This window comes from Folsomia candida, unplaced genomic scaffold, assembly GCF_002217175.1.
Source record: "Folsomia candida strain VU population unplaced genomic scaffold, ASM221717v1 Fcan01_Sc021, whole genome shotgun sequence".
Classification (NCBI taxonomy): Eukaryota; Metazoa; Arthropoda; class Collembola; order Entomobryomorpha; family Isotomidae; genus Folsomia; species Folsomia candida.
The window spans coordinates 309,918-331,912 of record NW_019091213.1 but is presented as its reverse complement, the minus strand read 5'-3'; the positions used below and the strand labels follow the sequence as shown (position 1 = coordinate 331,912).

The 21,995-nt window shown below is 46.8% G+C and overlaps 8 protein-coding genes across 10 annotated transcripts; 4 read left to right on the top strand and 4 right to left on the bottom strand.

Moving 5' to 3' along the window:
- The first annotated feature begins 543 nt into the window (after positions 1 to 543).
- LOC110858330 (carboxylesterase 4A) lies at positions 544 to 3,887 on the top strand. The gene is made up of 10 exons (XM_022107060.2): positions 544 to 851; positions 938 to 1,078; positions 1,171 to 1,237; positions 1,319 to 1,391; positions 1,500 to 1,513; positions 1,593 to 1,726; positions 1,820 to 2,083; positions 2,610 to 2,889; positions 2,968 to 3,358; positions 3,439 to 3,887. The coding sequence occupies exons 1-10, from the start codon at positions 648 to 650 to the stop codon at positions 3,779 to 3,781; spliced, it is 1,911 nt and encodes a 636-aa protein (XP_021962752.1). The 5' UTR covers positions 544 to 647; the 3' UTR covers positions 3,782 to 3,887.
- A 40-nt stretch (positions 3,888 to 3,927) lies between these two features.
- Positions 3,928 to 4,924, top strand: LOC110858332. The gene is made up of 2 exons (XM_022107062.2): positions 3,928 to 4,243; positions 4,318 to 4,924. Exons 1-2 carry the CDS (start codon positions 4,097 to 4,099, stop codon positions 4,606 to 4,608), a joined length of 438 nt encoding a protein of 145 aa, XP_021962754.1. The 5' UTR covers positions 3,928 to 4,096; the 3' UTR covers positions 4,609 to 4,924.
- On the bottom strand, positions 4,753 to 7,369 carry LOC110858331 (peroxisomal catalase 1). Of its 2 annotated transcripts, none has more exons than XM_035858804.1 (6): positions 7,103 to 7,369; positions 6,678 to 7,006; positions 6,292 to 6,580; positions 5,738 to 6,192; positions 5,537 to 5,660; positions 4,753 to 5,463 (listed from the first exon to the last, which is right to left on the bottom strand). In XM_035858804.1, exons 1-6 carry the CDS (start codon positions 7,182 to 7,184, stop codon positions 5,078 to 5,080), a joined length of 1,665 nt encoding a protein of 554 aa, XP_035714697.1. In that variant the 5' UTR covers positions 7,185 to 7,369; the 3' UTR covers positions 4,753 to 5,077. The 2 variants fall into 2 exon arrangements, with proteins under 2 accessions (XP_035714697.1, XP_021962753.1); XM_022107061.2 differs by having other exon boundaries at positions 6,678 to 7,009; positions 7,103 to 7,355.
- Positions 7,370 to 7,464: 95 nt separating this feature from the next.
- Positions 7,465 to 10,720, top strand: LOC110858515 (protein downstream neighbor of Son). The gene is made up of 8 exons (XM_022107331.2): positions 7,465 to 7,710; positions 7,775 to 8,261; positions 8,340 to 8,839; positions 8,944 to 9,122; positions 9,227 to 9,419; positions 9,517 to 9,712; positions 9,806 to 9,984; positions 10,064 to 10,720. The coding sequence occupies exons 1-8, from the start codon at positions 7,607 to 7,609 to the stop codon at positions 10,224 to 10,226; spliced, it is 2,001 nt and encodes a 666-aa protein (XP_021963023.1). The 5' UTR covers positions 7,465 to 7,606; the 3' UTR covers positions 10,227 to 10,720.
- LOC110858516 (submaxillary gland androgen-regulated protein 3B) lies at positions 10,410 to 11,644 on the bottom strand. Of its 2 annotated transcripts, XR_004836813.1 has the most exons (3): positions 11,349 to 11,644; positions 11,031 to 11,247; positions 10,443 to 10,954 (listed from the first exon to the last, which is right to left on the bottom strand). XR_004836813.1 is itself a non-coding variant. In XM_022107332.2 (2 exons), exons 1-2 carry the CDS (start codon positions 11,107 to 11,109, stop codon positions 10,797 to 10,799), a joined length of 237 nt encoding a protein of 78 aa, XP_021963024.1. In that variant the 5' UTR covers positions 11,110 to 11,244; the 3' UTR covers positions 10,410 to 10,796. The 2 variants fall into 2 exon arrangements, 1 of the variants encoding a protein (XP_021963024.1); XM_022107332.2 differs by lacking the exon at positions 11,349 to 11,644 and having other exon boundaries at positions 10,410 to 10,954; positions 11,031 to 11,244.
- Positions 11,645 to 11,995: 351 nt separating this feature from the next.
- Positions 11,996 to 20,082, top strand: LOC110858409 (zinc finger protein 37). The gene is made up of 9 exons (XM_022107183.2): positions 11,996 to 12,242; positions 12,694 to 12,777; positions 14,197 to 14,335; positions 17,089 to 17,883; positions 17,974 to 18,094; positions 18,167 to 18,261; positions 18,345 to 18,466; positions 18,554 to 18,591; positions 18,679 to 20,082. The coding sequence occupies exons 2-9, from the start codon at positions 12,702 to 12,704 to the stop codon at positions 18,781 to 18,783; spliced, it is 1,491 nt and encodes a 496-aa protein (XP_021962875.1). The 5' UTR covers positions 11,996 to 12,242; positions 12,694 to 12,701; the 3' UTR covers positions 18,784 to 20,082.
- LOC110858410 lies at positions 13,869 to 17,049 on the bottom strand. The gene is made up of 9 exons (XM_035858805.1): positions 16,815 to 17,049; positions 16,418 to 16,754; positions 16,141 to 16,335; positions 16,012 to 16,069; positions 15,602 to 15,939; positions 14,840 to 15,523; positions 14,684 to 14,778; positions 14,143 to 14,614; positions 13,869 to 13,979 (listed from the first exon to the last, which is right to left on the bottom strand). Exons 3-8 carry the CDS (start codon positions 16,201 to 16,203, stop codon positions 14,533 to 14,535), a joined length of 1,320 nt encoding a protein of 439 aa, XP_035714698.1. The 5' UTR covers positions 16,204 to 16,335; positions 16,418 to 16,754; positions 16,815 to 17,049; the 3' UTR covers positions 13,869 to 13,979; positions 14,143 to 14,532.
- On the bottom strand, positions 20,081 to 21,907 carry LOC118438467. The gene is made up of 5 exons (XM_035858806.1): positions 21,719 to 21,907; positions 20,999 to 21,588; positions 20,736 to 20,853; positions 20,434 to 20,648; positions 20,081 to 20,369 (listed from the first exon to the last, which is right to left on the bottom strand). The coding sequence occupies exons 1-5, from the start codon at positions 21,905 to 21,907 to the stop codon at positions 20,192 to 20,194; spliced, it is 1,290 nt and encodes a 429-aa protein (XP_035714699.1). The 3' UTR covers positions 20,081 to 20,191.
- Between the last annotated feature and the right edge of the window lie 88 nt (positions 21,908 to 21,995).

Below are 21,995 nucleotides of genomic sequence, written 5' to 3'. Positions count from 1 at the left end.
ATTTCATACCCATAATTCCGACTCGTATTTACAAACTTTTCGTGAATAAGCCTTTGTTGCTCACACTTTCATTAATTTGTTGAATGTAGTAATGCATAAAGGAGAAAGAATGCCCATTGTTGTCGCTCCTTTATGGCATGTGACACGAGTAATTCCCGACTCATCCATCCAATTTCGCCTGTAATGAACATCCCATGCGCCTCGCCGTGTTGTGTTGTTACGACAGATTGAGACATGTGAGAAGAACGATATGCAGTCATGGTGGAAAAATGTGGCTTCCTTATCCAGCCAGAGTCCATTTCGGAATCCAACCATGACGCAAGAACTAGTCGATTTGCATTGAACAAAGCAAGTGAGTGATCCCAGATTATCCTCGGCTTATCCAATCCACATGATTGATGAGGCTGGTGGCTGTTGCATTGTCAGGGTTAGAGAGCAATATGATCATGACATTGTGTCATAATCGGGCACATGATAAGAACAAATGTGCAGCTTAATCCCCCCTCCATCACCTCCTTTGATCACGTCGGCAGTGTAGTAGTCGTGCCCACACCCACCCCGAACAGAACACACTTTAGCTCGAGACCTCGTCCTGCACACAAATACTTGTGTCCCCCTCGCAATCTCGCAATCGCCTATTTTCAAAAATGCTCGCAATTCAGGTTTTCCTGGTCTCCTGCTTATGTGGGGCGGCCCTGTGTCAGGTGGAGGACGACCCTCAGATCGTGGATGCTGGGCCTTTGGGGAGAATTCGTGGCGGAGGAGGGCTGACCATGGAGGAGAATGGAGTACGACGACCCTATCTGCAGTTTAGAGGCATCCCTTACGCCACAGTTCCACAGCGATTCTCTGTAAGGAGGGCTTAATTAAATATGTAAATGAGGATGTGCAGTCGGACGGGTGTGTCATCTTTCTGTCTAAAATGTCTCCTGCACAGCCGTCAACCCTGCTGGAGGTGGACCACGGGAATGGAGACATATACAACGCCACCTTCACCCCGAACTCCTGCTACCAACCACTCCTCCCAGAAGTCCTGCTCACGGAGGACTGTCTCTTTCTGTCCGTCCACACGCATCAGGTACTCGTGAGGGGAAATTTAATCTATTCTTCGAATTATTACGCAAGTTGCTCACTTTGCATTGGACACTTTCTGACACGTAAAAATTGCAGAAGGACACGGGGAACGACGCGGACCTTCGGCCCGTCCTCTTCTTCATCCATGGAGGGGCATTCACCGGTACGTACGTCTTAACTTATAAACCTATGCCTATGTGCATAATGTAAAAATTGGGATTGATCATTTTTAAATGACAACCAGTTGGGCAAGGATCCTCCTTCTCTGGAATTCGCATCATGAATCGTGACGTAGTCTATGTGAACTTCAATTATCGGTAAGAATGCACTTGCTAGTCTGCAGACAAAAATAACCATACTCGAGAAAATCTCTGGAAAATTTCCACTGCAACTAATTGTCGATTTTTCTTCTTAATATTTTGCAGACTGGGGCTCTTGGGTACGTAATTTTTAATTGCAGCCACCTAAAACTGTAGGCTAACACCTCCGGTTAATTCTTCGTCTTCTCCTTCTTCCAGGCTTCTTCTCCCTGCAGAACGAAATCATTCCGGGCAATGCTGGGATGTACGACGTCGTCAATGCACTCCAGTGGACCAACAAGTACATCAAATACTTTGGCGGAGACCCAAACTCCATCACGATTGTGGGACAGGTATTAAAACACATAGCAAAACGAGAATGACATTTCACAGGAATCTCGGAATGGTCATTTTTGAGACTACTCGTCTGCTCCCCATGATTTCAGAGTGCAGGAGCCGTGAGCGTGACGGAGTTGATGGTGTCTCCGATGGCGCAGGGTCTTTTCCACCGTGCCATCGCTGCCTCGGGTTCTGCCCTCAACTCCTGGGGCACCACCACCGACTCGGCCAAAGTGCTCAAGGGGGCCTTGGACGTGTCTCAGCGGGCGGGATGTTACGATGGGGTTTCCAATCCAAATCTGAGTGCGATTGGACAATGCATGCGAACCGCTCCGGCACTAAGCCTCGTCAACATCTTGTTCGAGTACCAGGTACGGACAGTTAGGGACCTTATCATGAAATAACATGGTATCATTCATCATACTCGTCTCCACTGAATATTCATATGCTCGAGTATTGTGACATGCCCTGGGTGGATCCTTTGACACATAAAAATCCTAAAAAATCATAGATTCCAGATAATTTCTCGAGGATTGTGACATTTGAACGAAGTGACACTGATTGATGGTGACGACTAGCTGCAACAAATTAGCGAGCGAGCGAGAGATCATCCCGAGTGGAGAGATTATAATGTTTGCAGAAGATCAGAGTGCCCACCAGATGTGCATACATTTGCTAATACTCGGTCCGACTCACTCAATCACTTGAAATAATATCGATGAGAGATTTGTGTCACTTGTCTCGGCTGACATGAAAGTCGCGTCATTGTCACTTGTCACGAACCCTGTGGCTTGCTTTACGATGGTTGACGATGATGAATTACCGTGTGACGACAATTGACCACTTGACATCAATAGTTGCAATATGACATTTTCATGATTCATGGTTCATTTTCAGATTGCTGAGCGTAAAGAGGGTCGACTTGGTTTTGACGTCGTGTCCCCCGTCGTCCAGTCCTTCGACATGACGGCACATCCCAAATTCCTTCCTGAGGACCCTGCCGTCGTCTTTGAGGAGGGGCGAGAAGCTGCCGTTCCGCTCATGATGAGCACCACGAAGCACGACGGGTCCTATGCCATGGGTGTCTTTTACAACAGATTCCTCAGAGACAATGACCTCCACAACAACGTCACGTACCTTCGCTATGGTTTGGTGCCCTCTATTCTGACAGCGCTGGGTAAGTCTCCCTCCGTACGATTCCCCTAATGATCGGCTAACCTGACGTGTATGGCGTGGATGTGCTTGGCTCTTGCAGGTGTTCACGATCGTCCAGCTGGGATTCATGAAACGATTGCTCGCACCTATCTCGGGGACGCGCGGCACTCGGGGAGCTTCCAGGACATGTATCCAGGACTCATGGACATCTTTTCCGTCTTCTTCTTCAAAGGAGACTGCTACAAGACGGCTCTTCTTCACGCGAGGAACCCGGCCACGCCCACCTTCTGGTCATCCTTCGAATTCATGGGCAACGTGAGTTTCTGGGGTCAACTTTTCCCAGGCGACGTGCCGCCCCCATTCCCAGGCGGCGTTGCACACACTGATGATCTCATCTACGTCTTTGCCCTCACGTTCCTCCCGTTCAGTGAAGCTGAGAGTGCCGTGTCCTCACAAATGATGTCATATTGGGCAGATTTTGCCACAGAGGGGTAATTTATTAGCAATAATGAATTCTTTCGTGTGCCCCGTAAATTTCGCAAATATATTTTCACCTGTTCCACTCGCGCAGGCGACCGCATCCAGATTGGCCCCAGTTACTGAATGAGAACGAAGCCTTCTGGACAGTGGATCTGGTGTCTTCAAGGTCCATGAACTATCAAACCACGTGGGTTGGTCCGGGCCATGAAGCAGCCAAACCTACACCCGAACCAGAGCCAACAACTGTTGACCCCGTGACCACGGCTGACCCCGACGTTGAATCCACGACTACGTCTAGACCTACAACGCCACCCACTCAGGCATCCACAAGCCCAACAGAAGACACCCCCACAACGCAAGGATCCCTCCGCCACCACGCCTCTTACTTTGTCATCGTCCTCCTGGCGTGCCTCCCACTTATTTTCTCTCAGTAATCCAAACCCTTTCTCCACCCCAAATCAAACATTTTGATATTTTTATCCAAGAATAATCATTGTTGTTATTAATAGTTGATTAAGATGAGACTGCGTACGTAAGTTACAAGTGGGTGTCATATTATTTAATTAGGACATTTGCATCTCGCGTGCGTGGTCATTACTTGGCTTAATTCGTCTCCTCATTATTTGCTGCCCACTCATCAGTGATTAATGGTATGCTGAGATTAGTCACGACTAGTTCAGCCTACTGACAGTTGGTCATCTTCATCGTCTCAAACAGTTTCACGAATAACACTCCAGCACAGCATCACAATGTGGCCTGTGATAATTTCCCCGTCATCCATTGTCTCCGTCCTCATGGTGTGCACCACCTTTGGCGTGGGTGTGGTCACCACCAGTCCAGCCAATTCGACGAATATGACGCAGTTTAAGTCCACCGTCCTCTACTCGTTCGCCAATGTAAGGGACCAGCTGAAATTATTTGTCATCATCGGGTTGGCTAATAATGATACGTATGCAAATCACGTTCGTAGGTGACGTCAACCCCGGAAGGGAGTCACACGACCATTTTGACCATCGCGACTGGGCCCGATGACCAACTACACTATGTTCGGAGTGAGGATGGTAAGAAAAAGCAGGGGATTTGGACTGGACCGCTCCCTTCTGCGCCCAAACTGGAGCTGGACGACCTCCTGCTGACCCCCAAGGAGGGCTCGACGAACCACTCCTCCTCCTCCACCACCTCCTCGATTGCAGGGGGGTTGTCCAATCTGTCTCAAGAGATCGACTTCAGCATCAAGGGCTACCTCAGCGGCATTTTGTGACGTTGAGCAGCTCGCTCAAATTACCATCCTTGCATACGCGAATGACATCAAACTGAATAAATCAAAAATGAGACCAATCTAACGACAAAATACATGATTTTATATGTACTTCGCTCATACCAAAAATTGGCAACTTACAAATAATAGACTCTTAATAGACTTTTAATAGACTTAAGTGCACTTTCTCAGTGCGCTTACCGAATATAAATACCACACTTTTCGCATATAATTACATATGAGGAAATGTAGAGTGAATAGTTCAATAACTTATTTAATCCGTAAATTAGCTTATCAGAAGAACTGAAGAAGTAATAAATACTACGTTTGCACATTAATTCAACAAATAACATAACATGCTGGCGTACTTATCTTACATACAAATGGTTAACGTTCGATTCAACGATATGCACAAGTCCTAGTAAATTACAAACTAATCACAACACACCCTGCACGTCACATTTGGTGTTACTTATTGTTCTAGTAGGAGGTTGGAATAGGCTGGTGGATTAATGGGAAGGTTGTAATTGGGTGGTCCACCAGCAGAAATTGTCTGCAACGCCCCTGCAACGAGTTGGTAGAACTCTGTCCCCAGAGGAGCAATGCAGTTGGTGAGGACTCGCAGTCGCACCTCCGGAACACTGACGGAAGCCAGGACGGTCGCAATTCTGGTCGCAATTCGAACTTTCTCCTCCGTTCCGACGTCCTTCTCCAAGTACTCGCGAGGTTGGCTAAAGTTGTCCTCGTCGCGGGAGTCGATTCGAGCCATGATGCCGTTGATGGGATGTGGGCCCTCGGTCCCCATGTCTCTGTCAATCCTGGGCCCCTTGAAAGAGTTGGGAAAGTAGACGGGACCACCTGCAGAAATATTCAGCTCATCAAGGTTTCTTCGACAAGTGAAGGCTGGGAAACTATTATGTCGCAGTCTCACCGTCGCCATTGTCCTTGGCAGAAATCCGCATGGATCCATCTCTCTCGTACCCATCCGCTCGAGACAGCGGACGATTTACTTCAATCAACTCAAAATTAGGGCCGAGGCGGTAGCGTTGCGCGTCCTATGTGCATACGTACATGCACATCAGTGTAATAATTAATTTACCATTTAGTTAATCAAAATCTCAAAAGGCTATACCTTGTATGCAAATGCTCTGGCTTGTAAGATACGATCAGGACTTGTTCTAATTCCTGGAACGAAGGTAGGGCAGAATGCAGCTTGCTCAATTTGCGTAAAGTAGTCGGTGGGATTTTTGTCGAGGACGAAGACTCCGATGGGGATGAAGGGGAACTGGTCCAGGCGCCACACTTTGGTCACATCGAATGGATTGAAGGACAGGGACTCGGCTTGGTCATAGGTCATCACTTGCAACCCAAATGTCCACTTGGGAAAGTTGCCCTGCGCGATGGAGTTGTATAGTTCCTTGGTGTAAAAGTCAGGCTCCACTCCGGCCAGGGAGACCGTATCAAAGTCCGTCAAGGGTGGGATGGACTGCCAAGTATGCCACACGAACTTACAGTAGGTCACCTGTCCTTGAGCATTGACGCACTCGTACACGTTGACTGCGGACCCGTTCATGCCCCTCGAGGAACCTAGTGCACCCCGGAATTTTAATAATTACTTTGGTAGGTACGTTACATATCTACAAATGCATAACAGCAAGTTAGTAATGCACTCAATTTTTTACTCACCGGCTCGAACGCTGTCCGCAAAGAACTTGACATAATTATGAAGGACTTCTGGTCTTAGGGAGAGAAAGTCATGAAACTGGGTTTGGTCGATAAGATGCGTTTCCGGATTTCGCTTCATGGATCGAATAAGGTCTGGGAAAAGCATGGGATCCCGAAGCGTGAAAGCATCGATCTGCAGGCCTGGAAAGTCCAAGTTCCCGTCCTCGGTATACAAGCGAATTGCAAAACCACGTGGGTCTGGCAACGTCTCCGCCCCTCCAGACTCTCGCACCGTTCCAGAGAAGCGGACCTGTATATTTTTTTAGTTTTATTAACGCCGAGACTTATTGTGTCGCTCATCGTGCAGAAACTGTATGCAGAGTACGGTAAAAAAAAATACAGCTCACCAGAACAGGGGTAATTTTCCCCACCCTGTTGAACACCTTGGCTTTTGTGAACCTTGACACATCGTGAGTCACGACAAAGTGTCCGAATGCCCCGTGACCTTTGGCGTGGACGATGCGTTCGGGGATGCGTTCTCTGTGGAAGGAGGCGAGTTTGTTGGCCAGGACGTTGTCGAAAAGGAGTGGACCTCGATTGGAGATGGCGAGGCTGGCCGTGTTGGACGGGAGAGGATTTCCGGCACCATCCGTCGTGCGGAGAGAATCTCCATTTGGATGGGTGGCAGCGAATTGAGAGAGTTGGAAATCGGCTGGACCGAGGAATGGATTTGTAACTGCTGTAAATAATATGCAACAAATTAGTTGGTTAGCTTAATTAATGTGTGTGGTTCTGTCGATTTTGGAGATAATACGCATGCAGATCGTCGTACCTGGTGTGGAACTTTGTCGAGCCTGAGAGGTGGCAGAAGTGATGGCTAAGACGAGAACAAAAATTAGTGGAAAAGGTCCCATTTTTCTCGCTAAAATTTCAAAAACTATGAGAAATAGAAGCAGTTTCTATTTATGTCCTCTTCCGGAGCGTGAGTGAGTGAGTGGAGAGGGGAGTAAAACTTTTGGGTTCAATAGGGCCGAAATATATAACTAGAAAACGCAACCTACTTACTTTAATTACGATAAGCAAAACGAGTTCAATTTCCCTAATGGTGCATGATATGATAACTGATAAGATGCTTATGCAAAAGTTTTTCAGAGAGACCATCCTTCATATTTGGGGTCGGATGAGAAAACCGGGATCAAAGCACCACCAAGAAGTTGGTTGGATGGACTAATAAACACGAAATAAAGTTCCGTTGGCTTTTCGTTCCTTCCTGTCTCATTTTGTCACTTTGTAGTACCTACTGTATTTGTAGTAATTTTCCCCCTGGGTCAGGAAGATGGGGGACAAGGACCCATCCTACTACTCCTCCTTCGAACCTCCCTCCGTCGTCATCACCCTCAAGGGAAAGAAACGTGCCTTGGTCGACAGGATTTCAGCAAGGTGATTGGATTACATAATACTGCCAAATGGTCTGGTCGATCCTATAACTTTGACTTATTTCCAGCAATTCGATCGCTGACTTACCTAAAAAGCGCTCTCGTGGGGGTGCTCCGCCCTCGCCCAAGTCAACTCGTGCTAAGAAACGCCCCTTCATCGCGGCACCCCCGCCACAGGTAGAGGACATTGCCTCTAACGAACACTCCTTGTCCCTCTTCGACCTCTTCTCTGCCTCCAAACAACAACAGCGACCAGGTTCCCTCTCATCCTCGCAATCCCCTCCTCCATCCTCCTCCCTCTCCTCCAGCCCATCAACCTCCTCTACGCCCAACCACTCCCCCATCAGCAGGTTCTCGTCACTTGCCGCCCTCCCACCTGCACCCACTTCTCAAGCAACGTCCTACCTCGATCTTATCCAAACACCCCCACAACAGCTGCCACAGCAGAAGAGGAGGCAACAGCTCACACCAGCTCCACTCATTGGATCCGCCCGTTCACACAAGGCACATTCTTTTCAGTTTGGGGGTGCGCCAAGGAAGAGGGTTAATCTCAAGGTGAGGAGCTAGCACCAATGAATCCAGGATTAGTTTAAAACTGCTCTAAAGATATTGAGATATGTTTTGTGTGTCTAGGATCGTTTCGCGGACGAGGCCGACTCGTGCACTCCAGAGTCGGAATGGTCGTCACTCATTTGTTTAGACTGGTCCTTAAAGACAAAGCTCACAATTCTGTCTTCCAAGTCGTTTGGTTTCCACTCCTCCACGACGGGACTAAAGAGTTCTGAGGAGTCTTCGGGAACGTCGGCATTTGCACGGTGCATTGACATCGACCCATCCATTAAGGACTCGAGTAGCAGCAGTGGGGGTGGGGATTCCCCGCTCGTCGTCTCCTCTCAGTTGGACACGTCACTAGGAGCACAGTTTCATCAGTGCTGTCTTTACTGGCAACATCCAAACCTTCCGGGCGTAGACCTATTTCCTCGTGACCAGGGCAGCAGTTCGAGTGGTGGGAGCAGCTTTTCTTTCATATCGTCGTCATCAACAGGAGGAGCAGGGACACCTGTGAGCAGTTCTGCGCCCTTGGGAGGCATACGCATGGAGCAGAAAGTGTTTGACACAATGTTTACGGAGTGGTAATTTCTTTTTGTTTTGGTTTTGCGCAGTTGGTTAACGTCATTTAAAAATTTAGTACCGTTATTACCATTTTTTTATTACATATTAATTCAATTTCTCTCAGGACCGACTCTTTTCGTTCAGCGTTTCAACTGCTCCGTACCCGACAGTGTCCTTACTTTTATGTCTGCACCAACCAATTTACTTGCTTGTTCAGCGCGGCCGGTACGCAAGGATTGGAATATCTTCAGGCATATATCTCCCCTTCAAGCAAAGGATTGCGAGACGCCTTCAGTCATGAAGGTCTGTGTGAACGACGGCATGAATAATTTGAATTTCCTGAATACTAGGTTGCCCCCTCCCCTCCCACAAAAAGGACCTTTAATGGCAGCTAATTTTTCTTCCAGGTATTGAATTTACGACACCATGCAGTGCTCCGTCCGAAGCGTCACCCGAGGCCAACAACAATAAAACACTAAAAGTTGTTCGTGCCGCGGATAAAAAAGTAAAAGATATTGACGAGAGTGACGAAGAGCCAGATAAGTGGTTGGACGAAATGGGCATCTCGCAGGACGTCAACATTTCCCATACTACGAAAACGTACGTCATTTAAGTGATTTAATTAGGATTTAATAAGGAAATTATGATTAGTTTCATTTTTCCTTCAAATAATGACACGTTTACCTCATCCCTATAGTTCTCCCACGACGAGTTTTGAGGAGAAGAACAAGTCTTCCCTGGTTGTGATTGTTGGAACCAATACGCTCGCACTTTTCAATTTGCTCATTAACTCGAAGAATTTACTTGTATCTTCCACGGGTGCATTCGCCGGCCTTCCACCCACTATTTTATCCCCAGTTGCCTTCCATGGAGCGACACTAAAGAAACTCAAAGTGAGCTAAATATTATATTAATGATGTGACACGTAATGTACATTATATAGGGCTCAAAACTTTATTCACTTGACCATTTATTGACTGATTCAGATGAAACTATCGACCTCGAAAACATCTTCTCCCGGTAATATTTCCCACAGCATCGAAATGAATGGACCAATCTTACCACATGTAATTCACATGTTGGGCCCAGTTCTTAAGAAAACCGTTGAGAATTTTCGCATCAGGCTGACGCCACATAGCTCCACGGTTAATCTCAACCTCAATTCGTAAGTGAATAAATTGAAAGCAATTTAAATAAAGGTCAAGGCACTTATCCGATAATGTTTCTTGTGATCGCTTTACTAGGCGATACAGCACGCAACAGGTGCAAACAAATGCGTTCGAGTTGCAGAATCTGAGCGATTGTGGACTAACAAAACGCGTACTGGAAGCGTTTTGCAGGTCGGATAATGTGGACACGATCAGTAGCATGTTAGAATGTAAAGATGGACTTTTTCGGTGGTCTTGATACATTCTTGTTTTATGGTTTAAATTTTTAAGTAGTTATTTATTACATAATCGATTGTATTGTTGTACTAAATTTTGCATCTCGGTGTATGTGTTTTTGTGTGGATCTCGTGTACACAGAAACATGGGTTTTATTTATGATTTTAGCATGCAGCAATAATATTTTTTATAATACTTATTATTGTTTGTTGGGTTTGGTACACACGTACGTAGGCACTTGTATTGAAAGTAATTTATTATATTGTGATGCCACAAATTTTTATGGAGCAATGGGTGAAACATTGTTGATGTTGTTAACGTTTAATATATTTTACCACGACGTTTATTATATTGTACATTGAGGGTGACTCCTGGCTGGTTGTTACCTCAATTAGATACCTGTTGCTCATCAATAATAAGTATTCGTGAAAAATCAAAATTATAAATGAAAGAAGAAGCAGGTGTTTTACGATTGTAATTCTAAAATTGAATAAAACGATATTGTTAATAGGAATATTTAGTGAAGAGTGATGATCTGGATCTTATTAGATTATTGGTGTTGCAGGTATGTACAAACGTGCGGTGTGTCATTTTAGTAGCGGGGATAGCCTGGTGGGGGTGGTTGAAAGTATGGCCCTGGTGGGGGTGGCCCAGGCTGGTAGAAGGGCGGTCCTTGTGGTGGACCCCCTTGCATAATTGGCTGCTCAATGATAATGGTTTGTGGCGGGGGTGGTCGAGAACGACGCTCATCTGTGAAGAGACATGTAGTAGGCTCAGTTATCAATGTTATCATTATGCGAGATTGGTTCGAGATTGGAGAGCTCACCTTTACAGCACGTGAAACAAAGAGCGCAGCAAGTTGCGCACAAGGCGCACTCGAGCAGATCGTCGCAGTCGCAGCACATGACTTGGGACCTTGAATGTGAATGTATGTCGTCCGGGAAGGAGGTGAAGATTGGGATTAAGAATTTTTGCTGCTGCTGGAGTCAGAGGTGCGATGACGAGGCTGAGCATTTTATGTACTTTTTCATCCATTCTTCAAGCTACATGTGTACATGCATAATTATTCTTACTCTTATTATGGCGATGCTAATTAAGCAGTCATTAAAGCGTGGATGGTAATGGTGCTATTGCTGTGACTCACTCTCTCCAAAGCTCCTCTGCATACGCAAGTACGTACATGGAGTAAGTAATTAACGGGACGAAGCTAGTAAATTTGTGCCCATGCGAGAAATCATCAACATCATCGTGTCATAATAATTTGTATGCAAACAGAGTCATTTCCTTTGTCATTGAGGTGTTATGTCGTCCGTCATTAAAGCAAAGCTACTAAATAAATCATGGGATATGACGACTCTGAAGAGAACCTCGATAACGTAATGGACGCGGTTATCCAAAAATCCAGAGGTTAGCAGATTTTAAGAATTCAGCACATGTGTCTGTCCCAGGGTCGAGAAGAAAGGCTTGTGGTCAGAGTTTATGGTCCAAGCCACCTGTTTCCCACTCGGAGTCTCAGGCTGCCTCCTTTCCCCTTTCTCCCCCTTGCCCACACTTTCCCCGACTTGGGACATTCGGAGTATGCTCTGCACTAAGGAAGTCACCGTGCTATTTGTGTGGACGAGGTGGGAGAAGGGCAGAGGAGGGAAGGGAGATTGTGTAATGGGTTCGGGGAGTGTGTGCGGGTAGGAAGGGAAGGAAGCGGGTATTAAGGATGCGGGTAGGCAGGAGGAAGAGCGCAGGACTCCCTATTTCACCCGAACTTGGAGCTGGCGTGTGTCGGGACTGGGTTCAGTGTGTTCGGGTGCTCTGGTACGGTTGGGTCACGTCGCTCCGACATCTCCCCTTCTGCCGCAGCGGACGGATCGCCCATCATTCTTATTCTCCACAGTTTTTCTCCAAGCAACATTGGTCCCCCTGCAGCCAGCTATTGTGCAGCGGAGGGAGTCAGGCAGCTTCATCGTGGAGGTCGTGCCACTATTATTCCTTCGCAACCCACCACAACCTCCGCGGACGCCCAGCAGGAGTAGCCTCCCACCAAGTGAGTCCTTTACCTTATCCACCACACCCACAGGTTGCCGTCGTTCCGCCCACCACGCCCACCTGTTTTTGACCTGTTGCTAGTCACACCCTCCACCACGGAGAGAGAGGGAGAGAGAGGGGGGTTGGTGGGGGCAGTGGATTTTGTGGGGGTGGTGGCCATGTCGTTGCCAAGCAGAGTGGAGGTGGTAATAAAACTATCAGATCATAATCCACCCTTTGGCTTTCTCCACCGCCACCACACTCCTCCTGACTCCACCACTCGCTCTCTCCTTCTCTCTCTCTCTCTGATGAGCACTCGTGTTACACAACTGCATTGCAGGGAATGTGCTCCTTCCTTTCTTTCCATTTCCGTCCTTCCTTCGTCATCATCTCACTTTTTATGGGGCTCGAAATGGTTTTACGATGGGGTGGTTGGGGCAGAATTGATGTGGCGTGGTTTCTTCTTTCAGGTGAGGAGATGCCTCGATGCTACCTCGTCAAGAAGCAAATCCGCACATGGGCCAACAACCACCACCACCACACCCACCACGCAGGTAGACTTTGATTACCCTCTCTCTTTTCCCCTCTCCCTTGGCAACGCTCGCATCCTTCAGGACAAGCACGACTAGGCCGCATTTCCATTTACAATTAGCACAATATTAGCTCGAGTTCGAAACAGCAGACAGGTTGTCCCAAATCAGTCACACACCATTATGACAGCAGCCAACATCACTCCTGTCGCCAATGAGCAGCAGCAGCAACAGATGGACCACCCTGTCGCTGAGCCCTTATTCGCCAATGTGCGAGAATCCGTAGAGTTTAACCGGTCCCGTCTTGAAGGGACGTTGCCTCACCACCCTGATCTCCCACTCGTGGAAGAGGGTGAAGCCCTCCCACCCACGGCAGGGGTCACGTCCTCCATTTCCAGAGTTGCCCTCAACCACGCCAACGCCAATGATCGACACGTCGCCTGGTCCGACGCCTCAGCGACAACACCAAGATCCACCGACAACTCCTCGGCCACCCCACCAATCCTGCCATCTCAGCTCCTCCTCTCCACACTGGCCGACCCTGGAGTGCAACACGTCCCATCTGCACCAGCCCCTCCACCCTCTTCCATGTCCAACCTTGTCGATATCCACTGGACGCCAAGAGCCATGTTCAGTCCAACCCCCCAACTCACGACCATGTACGCCTACACGAACGACCACTACCGTTCACCCAAGAGTCATCAAGGTCAACAGACTGGTGGGGGAATTATCCATGAGCGTCACGTGTCCCCCACATGGGCTGGGGAAGGAGGTATGACCCCGATTCCGGGTCAGGAGCAGGTCAAGGAAGGGGAGGAGGAAGGGAAGGAAGGTGTCGTCACGAGCTACGACTACTCGACTGCCACTGCGGATGACACGGACGAGGATCTTGGTGAGGAGGAGCTTCATCTGCATCCGGTCAACGTGGACGACCTGCCCACACCAACGCCATCCTACTTGGCTCAAAAGTTGCCCCCACATCTGCACCCCTTCCTGGCACGGAGTTGCAAGAAGGACTGCAGGATGTGGTTGTGGAAAAACGAGATTGGGCGGAGGGCTCGGGAGGTGTTGGTCAAGGCCAGAGGGATCGTCTCTCAGACGGACTCCACTCTCAGCGGAAATGCCAACACCCTGCTCTCCACCATCAACAACACTGTCGACAAGGCGGAAGACAATAATTTCACTTTGTGACTCATCAATCATGTTCTCCACTTGTCCTTAAGTACCTGTCCAAAATTGAATAAAATAAATTCGGCTTTCCTTGTGTGCTAACCTTGCGTCATATCCTCTCGTCAGTCTTTGTTTTACTTGCTATTTATTTATACTCTTATATTGGGTGCACTACTTGAGTAATACTTTTAAACATTTCTATCGCCATCTACTGCGTACCTTACTTGTGCCGGTCAGGTTATGCTAATAATTGTTTGGTATCCTATTCACTAGTCACATCTGGAAACGACGAGGGCGGGAACGATCCTCCTCACCGCAGCATCACGACGACCACTGTGGACAGCACGAATGCTAACAGGATGACCATCATCAGCCCGCCGAGCAACCTTCTCCCACTCCACCGTCGGTTTAGGTATGTAGTACATACTAGGAAATTAACTGAGTAGTGGAATCATGTTCGATCAGCCTCAGTGTTATCAAGTAAACAAAAATTTAATTAATTTAAACTGGCAAATTTTAGGCACTAAAACGGCAGGTAATAGTAAGTAGTAACTGTTTAATAAATAAATAAAGTAGATGGATAGGGATGGAGACTGGAGAAGAGGTTGTTCAATCGCTGTCAGATCCGCTCCCACCACTTCCGCTCACAACTGATGATTCAGAATCAGTGACGAGACCAACCTCACTATCACTGCAAATAACGTTGGATTAATAAATAGGTTTAATTACAAAATAATAATGCCAAAGTATTTTATAATACCTGCTATCGCTCGGATTGTGCTTATCCTTCTCTGGATTGTAATCTTCATCCTCGGAAGATTCGTCCTCACCTTCACTCCGTTCCTGCGCCTCGTTCTAAGAAGAGGAGGCAAAAACTTCAGTAAATTAAAACGAGATGCCTTCAAATCAGTTTTACCATTGTCACACGATTCTTGACACGAAGCTGCTTCTCGGATCTTCCAAACATGGGCTCCACTCTCCAAAATAACTTAATAAACTCGCATATCTCACTCCAGGCACCAGAATCCACAAGGCTCAGAAGGACACATTTATTGGTCGAGTAACAACGAGCAGAACAATTTTGAGGGCGAAGTGGATTTCGAAGTCCTAGTAAATATGCAATGTAACCTGCAATTATCATTTTCGCCTCAATCGTGTCCTTGTCTTTGACATCACATTTGGCCAGGAGAGTACATGTCATCGTGGGGGCTTTGATCCCTGGTGGGTAAGTCTTGGCCTCTGTGATCCGCTTGTACGCACTAGCACCGTCCCTCCTACTTCTGTCTAGTCGGCTCTTGAAGTCGGGGGTGTCACTCTGACCAAAATACAACATGTCGCGTGAAGTAATGGTGTATAAAAACGCCGTTCCTTTCTCAGGTTGTTGCGTCTCGGCTGCTGGCGTTCCGAGTAAATATTCCCCTTGAAATGGATAGGTCACGTTCTCTTCCGGTTTCAACTTACGAAGGATTTTGAGATGCATGCCCAGTTCCTTAAGACGCGTATCGATCTCGTCCTCCATTCCATAACTGAGTGGAATGACATCGTCCAAATTAGTGAAAGGCATAGTCCCTGGGGCGAGTTGCATCATCATGCCGATCGTCTAATAAATAATAATAATAATGCTCAATTGACAAGTCTCAATAAATACAATATACAGTTTAGAATTAGATTAACTAACCGACTCTAGTGCCAGTCGTTTTAACGCATCCTGTTCGTTGTCGTAGTGGTGCATGGAAATCTCTTTAGGTAATAGGTGGACTTCTTTTGTGGCACAATAGTTGACCCAATTTGGATAATGGGAAACTAAATGAGTCATGCGTAATTTTGCCTCCTGCTTTATCACAAAGTCAGATGAATCCAACGGGACGGAGTTCACGAACTTCATATGCTTCAAAACAAGAGCGTCTTTTCCCCCGTAAGGAGTCAATCCCACCACCATATAGATCACCTTATCCTTGTGTACTGCACACTTAGGGAGTACTTCACTTGATAGTGTGGATTTGTACTGGTAGCAGCCTATAAAAGTAACAAATCAATTTAAATACATAAACTAGGTTATAAAGAAAAAACACATGATTATATGTTTACCACGCTTAGTACAAATTCTCTCAGCTATATAAGTCTGTTCACCGTAACTCCTGTGTTTCTTTTCGAGACATAAATGAATTATTCCCGTTGTTGGTGCCTTGTGGATGATAAGATTCCAGTCCGGCTTACCGACGACGGGAACTCGTCCACCTTTTTCGAAAATCTTAGTAAAGAGCAGCTCTCTCTCTTCATCAGTCAAACCCTCCTCTTCTTGCGTGAAAATTAGTTCGGGGGATCATTCTTCTATATCCAGCTCAGGTGCGGAGGGAGATTCTTTACCAACTAATTGTAGAATCGTCTTCCTAATGAGATCTACACCTTCATCTACATAGCATAATAATAATAGTTTTATTATTATACTGTGTCATTTTAGTTTGATTGGCTAAAGAAATGATTCATCATTTACCTGTCTTTGTTTTTCCAATTCTCGATTCAGACGCTCCTCCCGTATATCTGATTTCGAATTCTTCAGCCAATTCTCCCGTTCGAACGTAGATCCCCCCACTGCCCTCGTCATGTATCTCTTCCTCCACCTTTGGAAAGTAAAACCATGACACTGGTTCGAAATCGTCGTCCTCCCTGGCTAAACTTCCTGTCGTGACCGACTTTCTCTTTTCCTTATCTTTGTCCCGGGAGGGTTGAGATAACCAGTGGGAGCGAGTGGGTGCTTTTTCTTCTCCGCTGGCAACAATTTGGCAGAAATGGGGACTGGTAAGGGAGTAGGGGAAGACTGTCGCTTTGGTCTGCAACGTACATTAATTAAATAATTAATTACTGGAAGGAGGAGGAATAAAAAAACTAACCGCTTGTTAGAAGACGGACCGGCCACTACCTCCTCCCCCTCCATCATTGGAGCAACGGGTGGTCTTCTCACTACAAAATCTTCGCCTGATGAGTGTCCCTCCTCCTCCATAATAATTTAAAAATAGAAATTTTAATTATGAGAAATGAAGATAAAAATAAACTGGAGTGGTGAGAGAAAGTGAAAATGAGGATGAGGTTGCACTAAATTCCCACTTCACTGGGGGAATGTGCCATATACATACATTCATTCATTCTTTCATTACCTTTCCACAGAACAGCGGAGGAGGAGGCCATTGCCCAAGACCTGCTCCAACTTTCACGCTCCCTTCCGCCCTTGCACCACAAGGCCACCACGCCCGTCCTGGTCTCTGCCAGCACTCTGTCCTCACACCCCTTGACCCCGCCAGACACGCCCTCTCATGCCCAGGACATTACCACGCTCACGGCTCTGGAAGTAGACCACTCGCACCACCAACATCACCACGTCAACGTCATCACCCACACCTCCACCCCACTCACCCCTTCTGCCTCGGAATATTCTTCGGACGCGGAAAATGTGTGTCCCGTGGAGGAGGAGGAGGAAAAAATCTCCTCTGATCCCCTGCAGCAAGATGAGGAAGAAGATGACGACGAGGAGGAGGAAGAGGAGGAAGAGGACGACTATGACATGCAAGAAGATGACGACTCGTCATTTCGTGGTCACACACGCAGTCACCGACCAAGGCGGAGTTATGACCAAGACGAAGATTCCTCCTCCTCCTCTTCGCAAAGATGCTACAACTACAAGGATCTCGCTGCTTTGGATGGGCGCCGGTCGTCGCGCCGTGTTTCGAGTCGTCTCCTCAGCAAGAGGCAGTCGACGAATGGGCGAAGGATGAATAGCAATAATAGTAATGCAAGTAATAATAAACGTCCCAGAACCGTGACCCCGCCACCATCAGATTACGAAATGCATTCTTCAGATGAGTTTGAGGACGAGGACGAGGACGACGATTCTGACTACGACCTCGACTATGAGGAGATTGAAGGGAAAGTGCGGCGGGGAAAGTGGCGAGGACCTAAACCCAGGTAAGGCATAGGCTAGGCCTACCTTACTTGTTGGTAACATGTGGTTATGCAAATGTCTATGGTTAGGCTATAGCTTAGTTTTCTGAACAGGTCGCCCTCGTCCCCAACACCATCCATCTCTTCGTGCGACTCGAAGCATCTTCAACGTTTCACGTGTGGCGAATGCGGGAAGCATTACGCCACGTCATCGAATCTATCCCGACACAAACAGGTTTATTCACCTTGGTTAATATTTGACATGCAGCCATCCAGTTACAATAATGCCGTGTTTCTATCATTGCAGACTCACCGGTCGCTCGACTCCCAAAATGCAAAGCGGTGTCCAACCTGTGGCAAAGCGTATGTTTCAATGCCTGCACTTTCAATGCACATTCTCACGTGAGTGAAAATCAATTTCTGCTAAATTATGACTTGCTATGAATTGTGAAACGGCAATGGCAGCGAAATAATTTAAACTGCAGGCACAACTTGACCCACAAGTGCGACATTTGCTCCAAGTCATTCTCACGCCCCTGGCTCCTCCAAGGTCACATGAGATCCCACACGGGAGAAAAACCCTACGGCTGTGCAGACTGTGGGAAGGGTGAGTAGCTAATTTAGTGTCCTTGCCTTATCTGAAATACCAACTTCGTATCGCATTAGTTTAATTGACTCTTTTCAAACTTTTCAGCTTTCGCAGACCGCTCCAACCTGCGGGCGCACATGCAGGTAAGTAAATATGCAATCAGATCGTGTGACTTAATTGGATTATCCCTCTCATGAACTTACTGAAACGGTAAATTTTCGACGTTGCAGACCCACTCGGGCGCTAAGAACTACTCCTGCGACCGTTGTCACAAGTCATTCGCACTCAAGTCCTACCTCAACAAGCACACGGACTCTTCCTGCTTCAAGGACTAGACGAATTGCTGCTGACCATGCAAGGACATTTCCATTCGGTCTTCTGGTCAGGTGGGGTGAGAGGTTTGTGTGAGAGTCCAGTTGTGGGGTGAGGTTGGACTGAATAACCAAAGCAATAAATGTTTCCGTATGTGCATGCATGCCACGACATAATGTCTAAATTTTAATATGATCGTACTACTTTCACTAACTACTGAACTCTGCTCAACGTGTGTGTCTGTTGTCAATTGTCGTCGTCGTCGTCGTACTTACTGTCGCTGTCAATGATTGTTGTTTCGTCAGCTTTCTCTCTGCTTCCAGGGCGTAACTAACTACTTGTAATGTGAGAGTACATCTGGGCGTGGGGTGTGTTTGGCATCGTGGAGTGATGATGATGGGTTTTAGTGTCTTAGTCTCGAGTGAATTAAAACCGAAGCAATACTACTTCTACTACTTACTACTTGTGTATGTACTTACTTACTTACTACTACTTGATTAGGACGGAATAAGGTATCCACAAAATAAAAATCTACTTCTGAGCAATATTTCTGTGCTTCACAAACTATGTAAAAAAACTGTGTATTCAACTCAAGGTCAATTTCTCACTTTCCCTGTTTAAAATACGGCCATCGGCGTCTCCTCGCCAGCCAGCAACTATGTAAACTATGTATCAAACTATATTGTAAATATCCAAGTACCACTGTTCTCTCTTTCTGTCAACTAATAATCGTAGCGTTGGGTGGTAATTATAGAGAGCTGTCTAATGGTCACGCTTTGTCTACCAATCACTGTAATCATACATTTGTATGTATGTAGTCATATAATGCCAACTTTACTCTCTGTGCTCTTGCACTGTGTTTTGAATCTATCGTAAAGTCGTGAATATAATTATTTATGTAACACCATCAAAGTCACCACTACAAACAAACAAAAACAAAATGTCGTTCCATAATAACCAAATTCAGCAGCTGTACTTACTGATCTGTGTGCAGTGTTTCAAGTCATTCTCGTCTATTGTCTTTTTGTAGTGGTTGGTATGTAAATGCGTTGGTCCATGTGGGGTGACCCTTGGCTCACTCCCTTCCTGATATTATAAATGTGTTACTCATTACCTTTGGTTGTACCTAAAAATACTTGATTGCACTCCGCTCTATACTTACGTTCAGTTATTACAAAGAGTCGTGATCTCATCACTCGTCGTTAGTGTATTAAATGCAAACTTATTACTTATGAACTAGTCACAATTTTGAGTCAAGTTTTGATCTCATCTCTCATTGTACAATGAATTCGTGAATAAAAAAGGCTGATTTTACTCGGAAACTTTGAGAGTTTTATTCGTCATTGGATTTGAATGAATACATGTAAATGCTGCATCCACAAGCTGAATATGGAAGGTTATGTAGTTGATGAAGGGTTGGTGGCGGAGGGGTTACGCCTTGCGACGTCTCCGTGTCTCCTTCTTTTCTCTTGGAGGCAGGGGTCGATCAAAGGGCTGGAAGTTTGGAGTCAGTTGGAGTGCATTCGTGGCAAAGGCGGCGAGGCGTTCGTACTGGGAGTCGTAGTCGAAACCTCCGAGAATGAACTGGTCCTCAACCCCACTCGACGTCCTGCAAGCACATGAATTGGACGGTGTCAAATATTCGACATGTACGGCTTCTTAACAATAATTACCAATCGTTGATCACTGGTTTTAGGTAGAGGTCGTTGAAAACATGGACGAAGTTTGCCCAAAAGTTGGTCGAATAATTGAACAAATGGTGACAAACGCCAAGCACGAGATTACTTAGGACCCAAGTTGTGTCGACCACAATGTCCACACCGCGCCAACGGATAAATGCTTCAAACATGGATTTAGGTCCAGGTTGAATCCAGTATTCCAAGTTTTGCTGAGGCATACAAAGTGTTTTCGTTTTACTAATAGTGTTATTTTATCAAGTACAAAAGTGCAGAAAGTTTATGCAAACGGCCGACACCTCGAGAAACACGTCAGCTGAGTCGTCCAAGAGTTGGGCACATTTGTCCAAGTCGGAGGTCACGATGCCGATAAAATATTCCGGAATGTCGAGCGGTTGACCCCCCTTCGTCTTCCACCTTGGGCCGTTGGGTACATAAGCACACGTGAATACGCAGGAAATTATTGTCTTTCTTTTTGAGGTGCGCATACGCACTCACTGTTTCCCCGCATTTTGAGACGACTGAAACGTAATAATTATTAAAAATAATTAAGAGCACATACGCGTTGGACAAATGGTGGACCATAAATTCCCGCATCATCATGAGGTAGAGTGGCGGGACAATGTTGGCGGGCACGACGGTCATGGCGATGTCATAAACCAGGTCGAGCATTTCCGTCCTCCAAATGTGTTCCGGCACCGTCGGCCAGAGCAGTTGCGTCTCTGCCGTGAAGTCGTGGTTGAGACGGATGGAGAGGAGTTGGATGAGCTCAGTGATCCCATCCGCCGGACACGTCTTGTTGTACACGTCCCTGAAGGGCGGCTCGACTATCACAGGTCTCTCGGTGGTCACTCCTGGTTCCGTGTCGTTCTTGTGCTCTTTGTCGAGCAGGTTCTGACTGAGGACGCGAGGGCGATAGGCGTCGGGTTCGTTCAAGTCGGGCCGCCGTTCTCCAAAATATCGACAGTCTTCGAGCAGGTGGATGTTCTCAGGTTTGAGGGCTGCTCCCCGTTTGCACCCCTTCGCAATTGACACGATCTTCTCATTCACTTCCCACTTGCCCAGCGCGACAAGGTCTGGGACAAGGCAGATGGGCAGCTCTTCACGGGGGTCAAAGTTCGTGGCGAAACAAAAGTCTCGCATGGTGCCGTTCTATTTATCCCAGTTTTATACAGATAAATTTTAGATACTTGGAAGAGGCAGAGGGCTTGTTACATATTTGTATGTACATGCAACCGATTTATTATGTCGCGATTTGTCAATTAAGATTTTTGTCACCCACCTTTGACACCTGGATGGTCCACTGGCTTTTCCCAATGAAGACGAATGAGCGTGGGACCCCTCCAAGGGATTCAAAGAATCGAGGCCCCCTCGTTCCGTCCATGGGGACGCCCAGTCCCGCAAAGTAGTTTTCTTTGAAGATGTTGAGGGAGGTTTTGAAGGGTGCTTCGTCCTGACCCAGCGGTTGCATGGACTCGATCTAAACGCAAAAAAGTTGTCCCAACAATTCAAGAGTCTAATCAATTTCACAAGATACATGTGTCCATGTGCTCGTATAT